Source organism: Ahaetulla prasina, chromosome 1 (genome assembly GCF_028640845.1).
Source record: "Ahaetulla prasina isolate Xishuangbanna chromosome 1, ASM2864084v1, whole genome shotgun sequence".
NCBI classification, from domain to species: domain Eukaryota; kingdom Metazoa; phylum Chordata; class Lepidosauria; order Squamata; family Colubridae; genus Ahaetulla; species Ahaetulla prasina.
Genome location: NC_080539.1, coordinates 189,343,444 through 189,356,117, shown reverse-complemented (window position 1 = coordinate 189,356,117; position 12,674 = coordinate 189,343,444). Strand labels below are relative to the sequence as shown.

At 37.3% G+C, this 12,674-nt stretch overlaps 1 protein-coding gene across 14 annotated transcripts in view; it reads left to right on the top strand.

Annotated features, from left to right (window-relative positions):
* Positions 1 to 12,674, top strand: part of HDAC4 (histone deacetylase 4) — a 612,734-nt gene that overhangs the window by 261,941 nt on the left and 338,119 nt on the right. For all 14 annotated transcript variants that reach the window (XR_009155364.1, XM_058185442.1, XM_058185422.1 and 11 more), the window contains one exon: positions 206 to 326. Coding sequence is in view for 13 of the 14 variants with exons in the window: in XM_058185442.1 (XP_058041425.1) it covers positions 206 to 326 (121 nt within the window). In the remaining variant the exon portion in view is untranslated. The remainder of the gene's footprint in view (positions 1 to 205; positions 327 to 12,674) is intronic.

The window sequence follows — 12,674 nt, the reverse complement described above, 5'->3', positions numbered from 1 at the left end:
TCTTACTTAACTGATCTTCTGTTTAGATAAACATAATTATCTATTTTCAAGTACTGGTTCTAATTCTGTACCCATTTCACATTATAAAAATATTGTTGACAGTTTATAAGGTTAAGGAAAGGTTAAAAATTTCACATAACTCTTTGAGACCTAATTCATCAATTTTATGTAGTTATATCTATTTTCTTTTGGTTTGGTATTTTAGGTGCAGTGGCAAGTACAGAAGTAAAAATGAAATTGCAAGAGTTTGTTTTAAATAAAAAAAAGGCTTTGGCTCAGCGAAATCTAAACCACTGCATTTCCAATGATCCTCGTTTCTGGTATGGGTAAGCATTCTTACCACTATCCTAGGTTTCCCATTATTCTTGTAAATGGATAATAGATGACAAATGAGGGTTTTACTTTATGAACACTGCAATTTTAAAATCGAATTGAACTCACAGGTAACATGTACAGTTTAAATAAAATATATCATTACCTTTTTGAGGAAAGAGAATGATAATATGATACTGATTTGATGAAAGTACTGTGTTTCCCTGAAAATAAGACCCACCCTGAAAACAAGCCCAACCCCAAAAATAAGCCAGGGGGGGATGGGTGGGGCCAATGGTGTCTGTCAACAGCCGCAACTGCAGCCCACCAGCCCCTTGGCATAGCGCAAATACTGTTAAGTCTGAGCATGGAGGCAGAGGTGGTGAGAAGAAGACAGGTGAACTGGACATGCTGCGTGGCACACGGGAGGCTTGCGCATTAGCACCGGCAGCAGGCAGAGTGATGGGGGAGGCAGGTGATCCTGAAGCCCTGCATGTGTGCCTGTTTGGTGCAGCCGTAGGCAAGCCAAGAGATGGTGGGACAGAGTGGGCAGCACATTGGGATTGCTTCTGCCTCCGCCTGGCTCTGCTGCGCACTTTTCACACAGAGGGAGACGAAGCTTTGTGTGCTTCCAAAGAGAACACTTTGAAATGGAGCTCCGTTTCAAACCATTCCCTTTGCAAGCACACAAAGCTTTGAGTCTCTGTCATTTTTCTGTCAAAGCGAAGGGTGTTTGTTCACCTCTGGGTTGCTTGGGAATGGAGCAAATTTGCTTCATTCCCAAGCATCACATAGGTGACCAAACACTTTTTGCCCGGATGGAGAATTGATGGAGACTCAAAGTTTTGTGTGCTTGCAAAGTGGACAGTTTGAAATGGAGCTAATTGCTCCGTTTCAAAGTGTCCCCAGACAAAGATTCACCTCCCTCTGGGCGAAAAGCGCTTGGGAAGCTACCACTGACTCCGTCTTCTCTGTCATACTGTCTGTTTGCCCGTGGCCTCAATCAGGGCCAAGTTCTCTGCATGCTCCAGCCTCCACCCTCCCTACCAGGAGGGCAAAGAGCCCCTGTGAGGCACTGCGGCTGAGAAGTATTCCAGCAGTAGCTGGGCCAGCAGGCAGGGCGGGTGGAGGCCAGGTCATGCCAAGAGCTTGGCCTGTTGCAGCCGCAGGCAAGCATACAGTGGGATGGAGGGGGCGGGGCTAGTGGTAGCTGCATTCCCTCTCCTGTCGGCCCCCCGCACTTTCCGCCTCCTGCACTTAAAAAAAATAAGACCTCCCCGAAAATAAGCCCAAGTGCTTATTTTAAACCCGAAAGAAAATAAGACCGGTCTTATTTTCGGGGAAACACAGTAGATAATGAATGGCCAAAGGTGGAAAATTATTACTATAAAAGATAGGAATATTTTAATATAAGAATTCCTATCTTATATAAGGACCTGGGTACTTACGGGACCGCCTTCTGTTACCGCATGCCTCCCACCAACCCGTACGCTCGCACAGAGAGGGCCTTCTCAGGGTGCCGTCCGCCAGACAATGTCGGCTGGCGGCCCCCAGGGGAAGATCCTTCTCTGTGGGGGCCCCCACTCTTTGGAATGAACTTCCCCCTGGTTTACGTCAAATACCTGACCTTCGGACCTTCCGCCGCAAACTGAAAACTTATCTGTTTGTTCGTGCGGGGCTTTCTTAAATTGTTTAGTTTTAAATTTTAAACTTCTCTCTGGTTTTAATTGGGGTTTTTAGATTCTTAACTATTTTAATTTCGGCTACACTGTATAATAAGTTTTTTAATTTTATTTTAACTGTACATTGTTTCTTTTTATTTTGGCTGTACACCGCCCTGAGTCCTTTGGGAGAAGGGCGGTTTATAAATCTAATAAAATAAATAAATAAATAAATAAATAAATAAATAAATAAATAAATAAATAAATAAATAAATAAATAAATAAATAATAAAAGAAATAGGCACATTGTAATTATGTAATTTGTTGTTGTTGTTAGTTGCGAAGTCGTGTCCAACCCATCACGACCCCATGGATGACAACAACATCATCATCATCATCATCATCATTATTATTATTATTATTATTATTATTATTATTATTATTATTATTATTATTATTTATTAGATTTCTATACCGCCCTTCTCCCGAAGGACTCAGGGCGGTGTACAGCCAGAATAAAAACCCAAACAATACAATATACAATTAAAACAAAATTTAAAAACTTATTATACAATTAATAAAACTTTAAAACATTTAAAATTCTAAAAACCCATTAAAATTCATATAAAATTTAGAAATATAAAATATAAATTTAAAAATACAACAAAATTTAAGCCAGCCCCGCGCGAGTAAATAAATACGTTTTCAATTCGCGGCGAAAAGTCCGAAGGTCAGATATTTGGCGTAAATCAGGGGGAAGTTCGTTCCAGAGGGTAGGAGCCCCCACAGAGAAGGATCTTCCCCTGGGGGCCACCAGCCGACATTGTTTGGCGGACGGCACCCTGAGAAGTCCCTCTCTGTGTGAGTGTACGGGTCGGTGGGAGGCATGAGGTAACAGTAGGCGGTCCCGTAAGTGCCCAAGCCCTAAGCCATGGAGCGCTTTAAAGATTATGTATTATGTAATACCACACAACAAAAAAGCAAAATTTTAACAGCCATACTGAACAGCCGTTCAGTCACTCTTTCTCAGCCCTAGGAAAATGACAGTGGCAACTTCTGAAAATGTTGCCAAAAAACTTGCATGGATCTGCCAAAGAATTGCAAGGAGTCAAGACTGATTGAAAGTAACAGCAGCAAGAATAGCAACAAAATAATAAGGGTTTACTATCTAATGGTACTTTGCAACTCTTATGTGCTACTGCACAAAATTTTCAATACTGTATCTTATAGAAGAATTGCTGCCACAAAGTAAGAAAAACAAATACCATTTACTTGAGCAGCTTATAGTCAGAATTGAAAAAATAAAAGGAGTGCAAGTGTCTCTGTAGAAATGTCACTAAAGCACAGCTTAGTTGCCTCAACTTCTTCATCACCATGGCATAGAGGCATCAGCATTCCAAGAGGGGAAGTTATTTTAACAATAAGAAGGAAAGTACTTCAGTGAGCCCAATGTAAAGTGTCTTCTGTGAGCAAAGACGAAACCTTTTGTAGCACAATCTGTATTTCCTGCTTTTTTTTTCATAAAAAAGTTTTATTTTTACAATCATGTCAAACAACTCATTCAATGTACAGTTATATACAATTAGTCGGGCTTTCCCAGTCACCACCCCCATTTTTAACACTCTTCCCTCTTCTACCTTCTTTTACTTTCCAGACCTTCCTCTCCTTCTCTTATCTACATCCTCTCCTCCCTCCACCCTACACCTTCCTTCTCCCTCTTCTACCCTTCTTCCTTCCTCTTCTCCTCTTTCCTACCTCCTACTCTCTCTTTTCTCCCTCCCCACCGTTCTATATTTCCTGCTTTTTGATAAGGAAAGATTGGAGAATCTTTTAAGTTATTGTTCTATTGGTCGATGATCTATGGAGGGACAGGGACAGGGGTTATTCCTCTGCCCTGGTCCTATTAGACCTCTCAGCGGCTTTCGATACCATCGACTATGGTATCCTGCTGCACCGGCTGGGAAGTTTGGGAGTGGGAGGCACCGTTTATCGGTGGTTCTCCTCCTATCTCTCTGACCGGTCGCAGACGGCGTTGGCAGGGGGGCAGAGATCGACCCCGAGGCGCCTCACGTGTGGGGTGTTGCAGGGGTCGATTCTCTCGCCTCTCCTGTTCAACATCTATATGAAGCCGCTGGGTGAGATCATCAGTGGTTTTGGGGTGAGGTACCAACTTTTCCACCCCAGGCCACCCCAACGAAGCTATTGAAGTACTGTCCTGGTGTCTGGAAGCCGTACGGGTCTGGATGGGGAGAAACAGGCTCAAGCTCAATCCCTCCAAGACGGAGTGGCTGTGGATGCCGGCACCCCGGTACAGTCAGCTGCAGCCGTGGCTGACTATTGGGGGCGAGTCATTGGCCCTGATGGAAAGGGTGCGCAACTTGGGCGTTCTCCTGGATGGGCGGTTGTCTTTTGCAAATCACTTGACGGCCGTCTCCAGGAGAGCTTTTTATCAGGTCCGCCTGATTCACCAGTTGCGCCCCTTCCTTGACCGGAATGCCCTATGCACGGTCACTCATGCTCTTGTTACCTCTCACTTGGATTACTGCAATGCTCTCTACATGGGGCTCCCCTTGAAGAGCACCCGGAGGCTCCAGTTAGTCCAGAATGCAACTGCGCGGGTGATAGAGGGAGCGGTTCGGAGCTCCCATGTAACACCTATCCTGCACAGACTGCACTGGCTGCCTGTTGTCTTCCGGGTGCGCTTCAAGGTATTGGTTACCACCTTTAAAGCGCTCCATGGCTTAGGACCAGGATATTTACGGGACCGTCTACTGCCGTCTGGTACCTCCCACCGACCTGTGCGTTCTCACAGAGAGGGACTCCTTAGGGTGCCGTCAGCCAAACAATGTCGGCTGGCGGCCCCCAGGGGAAGGACCTTCTCTGTGGGAGCCCCTACCCTGTGGAACGAACTTCCCCCTGGACTTCGACAACTACCTGACCTTCGGACCTTTCGCCATGAGCTTAAGACTTATCTATTCCGTCTTGCTGGACTGGCTTGAATTTTAATTTTTTAGTTGATTTTATGGGTTTTAATTTTATTAATTTTTATCGGGATTGATTGTATTTTAAAAATTGGGCCAAATTTAATAAGTTTTTTAATGTATGTTTTTAGTATTGTATGTGTCTTTACTGTTTTTATCTTGGCTGTAAACCGCCCTGAGTCCTTCGGGAGAAGGGTGGTATACAAATTAAATTATTATTATTATTATTATTATTATTATTATTATTATTATTATTATTATTATTATTATTATTATTATTATTATTATTATTATTACATTATGCTCTGCTATTCCCAAGAGTACTCAGTATTTATAGTACTTTTTAATTAGTTCAGGAGTTATTCAGTTATTTCTGAAGTCTTCTCTAATTTTAGATGCGAGATCAAATCCATAATCTTTCTTTCATGGATGACCATTAAGACAAGTTAGTTAGACATATCTCCATTAAACCATAAAATGTCATTCCCTGTGTTCTGGGGATGTGTTCAGTAGATGCATTACTGCTAATGGCCAGAATTTTTAAAATTATTCTTAACTGCCTGAATAAATGGATTCCAGCCTTTTCCCATGGCAATTTTTTTTACCTTACTAGTTATTTGTGCTGCCTGTTTTGGTTTAAGAGCTCTTGAACTGTGATTGCACTATAGGCATTATATCCAGCAATTAGCTTTCAGACTAGGATCTTGACTGTCAGAATTCATTATTAAATATTGGATTTTGTTGGCTCAGATATTTTTGTAACTTCTATATTAAAATCCTATCCACTTTAGTAAACAGTGCATCCAAGGGAGTTTTCAGCTATCACTGAAAGACAAATATGCTGGAAAATAAATTACTTATCAAACTGACCAGATCTCTGCATGATATTCCAGCTGGAAATATGATGGGTTGGAATAAGTTCTCATTTAATTGTGAAAGAAATAATTTAAACATGTAGTGGCTATTAGATAAAAAATAACTTCAAAAGAGTACACGAAATACAGTAAATTACTAGACATTGCACTTCATAAAAGCTCTTTTACATATTTTATCAAAGAACATGCTTAGATACGTACTCATAACATTATTACCTTCCAGGGAAAGTGCTGTGTACAAAATACAGAAAAGATTAAAAAGCAGTAAACAAAAGAGATTAAAGGCAGGCAATGACCAAAAAGAAATATCTACTCTTACTTCATCTAGTGTATTTCAGTGTACTTCATCTACATTACAGTGTATCTTTATACCTTTCTATCTTTGCAAATAATTTTGTTCCTATGTCCACATACTGACAACATCTTTTTATTTTTTAATTTATTTTATTTTTATCCTATCTTTATTATTGTTTATAAATAACTCAAGGTGGTGAATGTACCTAATAATCGTTCTTCCTATTTTCCCCACCATCATCAACCCTATGAAGTGGGTTAGAGAGAGAATGATAGGCCCAAAGATACCTGGATGGTTTTTCATTTCTGAGGCAGAACTAGAACTCAGTCTTCTGGCATCTTAACCACTAGATCAAACTGCCTCGCTTTTGCTTTTGTTTTTTAAAATCTCACCTCTTTTCCTGGGGATTACCTCCACTCCATTGAATTATAACTTTCTCATTCTTCCCTTTCTTTGCAATTCATTTACTGTTCCTATTTTATAATTTAGTATTTATTCACACACTCCATATGATAAAGCAATTGAATATATTTTTGTAATGTCTTCTTGTTTTAGCACAGTATCTTATACATAAATTTTCCCAGAGCATTTGACTTTGTTCTGTGGTTGTTGATATACTGAATTCTCAGCTCCATTATGGTTTTATGCATAGCTATTTTAATTTTTTACATTCATTCCTCTTAACTAGCTATGACCTCTTAGTTTTCTACCACTATTTACACATTGTATTTTTTCCCCATTTTCACAGCTTCAGTAAACATTCTACTGGTACACAGCTTCAAGTTCCTATTCAGTTTTTTCCCCACTATTCACGCATATTGCTAATTTCACTTTCCTTGTTAAACACAATCATTTTGCTCCCCAATACATTAATTTTCTTTTTCTTTTTTTAAAAAAATATTTTCTTTTAATACAAACATTTCATCTTTCATTAAACAGTGTGTCATTTGAGTACAAATGTTTTGTGCAATAACCATTAAAATTTACAATCATGTTCATTATTTATATCTATTCTTGGATTAATACTAATACATAACATATCTACTATTGTAACATTTCTCTTCTTAGCTTATTTGATTTTGTAATACCTTTTTGATAATTTCACTCCTCTGCTTTTATTTCTAATTTTCATATTTATTCTCTAACCATTGATCAAAATAACTCCCATATACTATAATAGTCAGATTCTTCCTTTCCTTTAATTGCAAGTGTTAATTAATTCATTTCTGCATATTCTAATATTTTCTTAATCACATTTTCATCCATAGGGACCTCTTCACTTTTCCAATTTTGTGCAAATACAATTTTAGCTGCAGTTATTACATGAATAATCAATTACACATTTCTTTAATATAAGTTTATGGTAAAATCCCCAACAAGAATAATTCAGGTTTGAGATGTTGTTGTGTCATCCTCTCCAACCTATGAATTTTTGCCCAATATTTTTTTTGCTTCTACACATGTCTACGACATACGATAATATGACCCTGGTATCGGATGGCATTTCAAACATCTAGCTGATTGGTCTTTAAACATTTTTGCTAATCTTTCTGGTGACAAATGCCATCTATAAAACATTTTGTATAAATTTTCCTTGTATGCAGTTGACATTGTTCATTTATAATTTCTATCCTATAATTGCTGCCATTTATCTAACTCTATTGTGTAACCAAAGTTTTTTGTCCATGCTATCATTGTTCCTTTCACTTGTTCTTCTAATTTAATGCGCAATAAATAACTATCCATTTCTAAAGAAATAATTGTTTTTTCATTATTTTTATCTGCCACTGCGAATCTATAATCAAGCTCTCCCATTCTTTTCTCTGTTGATTTGGCTTTTTCTTCTACTTTTTGTATTCGTTATTCATTTTTCTCCATTATTTGTTGAAAATTTTCTGATTTCCCTTCTGCTTTCTCCATTCTCTCATCTACTTTGCCTATTCTTCCCTTCAAATCCTCATGAAGCGTTTGTATCATAGTTTTCAATTCTGTTTGCATAGTGTTGGACTTCTCTTGTTGTAACATAGCACCCAATGTTCTCTGACCAGCAGGGCTAGAGGTTGTAGATGAGGATGCTGAAGAGAGTGCTGATGTTGTTTTCTTCATCTTGAAATGTCTTAGTATTTGTAATCCAACAAGCATAAGTAGTATAATTCAAGTTCAATTATAATCCAAGTGTATGTCAAAAAAAAAGGAAGAGAAAAAGAAAGAGAAAAAAACAAAACAAAAAGGAAAAAGTAGCAATTTATCATCCAAATCTGAATCTTGTCAATTTTGTATATCCTTCTTGGAGTTCTTCTTTTCTTCAGATTCTTCATACCCTAATTCAAATTGTCCCACGGAGAGGAGTTTATAGAATAGTAATTTATAATTCAAATTGGCCCATCAAGCCCCAAAAATACAATGATCAAGTATTTATATCCAAAAAGAGAGTTCACAGAGCAGCAGCAAGAAAGAAAGGACAAAAAGCAGCAAAAAAAACCCACATCCTTATTTCAAAGTGCCAGGGAAGTTTGCCTTGATCAGCTTCTGTTTATTTGCCTTTTAAGTTCCAAGAGCTGCACTATTCAAAAAGAAAAGCAAAGTTTCCAGTGTTCTGCTCTCTATCTTAGTTCTTCAGTCAAAACAACTCCTTATCAACTTAGTTCACAGGCTCTCAAGGCTACATCCCTTTCTTTGTCATATGTCCTCCAATTTTCACTTTTGCCTAAGATGGCACTGTTGCTCTGCTTCTCTTTCTTCCTCTTTTAACTGTACTATCTCAAAGCAAGTTGTAAAATGCAATATTTATAGAAAAAACAAAGTCCATATAGTCCCTTTTATGTTAACTGATAGTTCCAAATTTAAAAATTAACATGCCCAGTCCGGATTTCTGTCTTTACCCTTCAGACAAATCCTTATAAGCCAATTCCTTGTTTTTTAATGGCTCCAATAGCCTTCCTCATAGCTTTTCTTCCAAAGGTGGAAAAGAAAATCCAATTCCACCTTCTCCTTTTGAATCACACTTACCTCTGTTATTCCCCAGGAGGTTGTTCTTTATAAAGTTTAAAAAAATCTAAAAGTATCTCACCCAGATCGATCACACCTTCATTCCATCTTCGTGCTCTTCTGGCAGCTGTCCCAACTTTGTAGCCGCTCGCAATGGCCACCTTCCCAGCTGTCAGTTTAGGGAGCTTTTTCTGGATCAATCAGAGAGTTTGCAGGCTTCCTGAGATTGTTGGAGTGTGCTCCCCTTGTTTATCGCCCCTACGTGGTGATTCAGGTCCAAAAAGGACCACCTGACAGCTGGGATTTTGACATTCCCACGGGAGCTCCCAAGGGACATGTCATCTTGCTGCGACGCTAGCCATGCCCCCCTCTGATATATTAATTTTCAGTTCAATAGTCTTTGCTGTATTATACAATCTAATGTTTGCTGAATATTGTTTTGATTCTCATCCAAAAATGCATCACTACAAGCATTCTTAATATATTTTATTCATAAATACATTAAATAATTAACCCTTATTTTAGTCCTTTCTCATATTGAATCACTTTTCTAAGCATTCCATTTATTCTTATAGATCAGGGGTGTCAAACTCAATTTCATTGACGACCACATCAGGGCTGTGGTTGACCTTGGGGGGCTGGGCAGGCGTGGCCGACTGGGTGGGTATGGGCAGCTTGACGCCACTAACTGGGTGTGGCCAGTGGGTGGGCGTGGCTAGCTTGATGTCACTCCCCACTCCCTGCTGGCATGTTTCCTCTTCGCATTGGGTAGACCGAGCCAAAACGATGCAGGTAGACCAGGCCAAAACAATGCGGGTAGATCGGGCTGAAGTGACGCGGGCCAGTCCCTTACATTTTCCAGGGCAGCCTCTCAGGCTGAATCTGGCCTGCGGGCCTTGAGTTTGACACCCCTGTTATAGATGCTTTACTTCCTTCATGTATTACTTTTATATTCAGCTACTAACTCTAGCACCCTACATTCCATAATATAAGTTCACTTAAATATTACCTTTAACATACACTGTATCTTAACAAATATATAATACATTTATTATTCATATTTATACATTTTTTTTAATAAATAATTTTTATTTCCATTTTCCAACATCATATTTATGTACAAACTATTATCCATCATTAATCATTAATTTTTATTTATTACTGATTCAGGCCTGCCCGATTGCCACTTCCTTTCTTCACAACCTCCCTCTCTACCCTCTACTACTTTCCCATCCTCATCTCCTTCACTTTACTACTTCCTCTCCTCCTTCTCCACTCCTCCCTTCTTCCACCCTATCTAACCTTCTTATTCCCCTCCTCCTTCTCTACTCTTTCCTACCTACTTTCTTCCCTCCTTCTACTCCTCTCTCCTTTTCTTCCTGAAATGGCAGTCGAGCATCCCCAATATCATTTAAAAAATTTAATTTCATATCTTCAAAAATTACTGTACATTAATAATCAATCCATGTATCATTTCCCCCCCTTCCCCCCCTCCTCCCCCTTCCCCCCCCAGACTTCCCAGAGCAAATACCGGGTATTATGACCAACAATCACAAACTAAAGTATACAAAATGTACATAACCTCCCACCTTTAAAAATTTAAAACTTTAGATCCCCTCACAATAAAAATAAAAAGATAGGAAAGAATAATAAAAAAAAAGAAAACAAAAGAAGCAATACCAACTTCACATATTACTTCTTCTTACAGTCCATTTTTAAAATTAATCCATCTTCTCAAATTCAATTTTTTTTCCACTTGTATATTCCTTCAAATTTCATAAGTCCATTTCTCAAATTACAGTCCATCTTCTCGAACTCAAATTTTTATCACTTATATATTTCTTCAATTGCCATAACATTTAATGTCTGTTCTTCTTACAGTCCATTTTAAAAATTAGTCCATCTTCTAAAGTTCAATTTTTTTTTCACCCACTTGTATATTCCTTCAAATTTCATAAGTCCATTTCTTAATTTACAATCCAGCTTCTCAAATTCAAATTTTCATCACTTATATATTTCTTCAATTGTCATAAGATTTAATATCCAATCTTCCAATACTACTCCATCAATCAAATATCATTTCGAATAAAATCTCTCAAATATAATATTTCCAGCTTAACTTCATAACTTTTACTATCTATAAACGTATCATTTAAAACAAATAATCATTTAAACTACATCCACAATATAACAGTAAACAGTTAAAATCATTACATCCACATTATCTAAATTTATAAATTTCACTTTCCATCCTTCACAATTGAATAATATCATCCCATAGATTTATACCATACAAATAGCAAATAACAAAAATCCTATAATTTATATCCTAAACAAATCAATTCCAAAAATTAACCATAATCATCATATTCACATCTTAAACATTCCTCCCCTCTCCCATTCTATTTTCCATCATTTCCAAACCAATTAACTTAGCATCTAACAACAAAGGATTCCCACTCTTTAAAACATTAATATAAAAATGTCTCCCTTTCATAACTGAATTAAGAAAATACTTTCTGCCTCTAAAATTCACTGACAAACCCATTGGGACTTCCCATCTAAAATATATCTGATGTTTCTTAAACTCATCCACTAAAAAAGCAAATTCTCTTCTCTTAACATTTTAGGAGGAATTTCCTTCATCATTTTTATATCTTGTCCCAATATTTGAAATTTATTTTTATAAAAGGCTTGCAAAATTTCATACCTAACCTTTTTAGTTGTAAAATAAATAACCACATCCCTCGGTACTCTATTTTGTCTTGCCCACCAAGAATTAACACGATAAATTCTTTCAATATTAGTCTCAAAATCTTCTGGCTCCACACCCTTTATCTGAGCAAAAGCTATGTAAAAATCTCCTTTAAATTTTCCTTCCTATTTTGTTTCAATCCCCTCACCCTTATAGCATATTCCATTAATCTATATTGTAATATTACTCTTTCTTCATCTGCCCTATCTACCTTTGCCTGTATATCTTCCATCTTATTATCTAAGTTCCAATTGTTTTGATTTTTTTGAATTTCTTCTATTTTCCTTTGCAACTCTAAATTAGCTTTATTAATTTCTGCAAGATCATCCTCCATCTGAATACAAGAGCTCAATATTTGCGCAATTGCATCCTTTACCATTTTCATTTCCCTCTTCTGCTCTTCCACCACTTCCTTAAAATCCAACATCTCTTTCTCTATTTCATCAAATTTTTGATCTATTTCTAAAAAATGACTCTCCAAAAACTCCTATAAAGAATTTCTTAATTCCTTTTTAATTTCTTCTTTTAATTTTTGAATCTGAGCTGAGGAAATTTCAAAGTTTTTAATGACTTTTGGCACTATTTGCTTAAAAGCCATTTTTTAAAAAAAAATAATAGCTTAATAATGGACCAAGAAAAAGAAAAAAAAATTAAAAAAGAAAAATTCAAAAAACTTTTCTTCTAAATCACTATAATCCCAAAGAAGAAGAAAAAATATAAATCATAAGATTCTCGTTTCTTCCATTTAGTCAGTATCTTCCTATATATCTTCTATTTCGACACTAGCTGTTAGTAAGCATTTCTTTA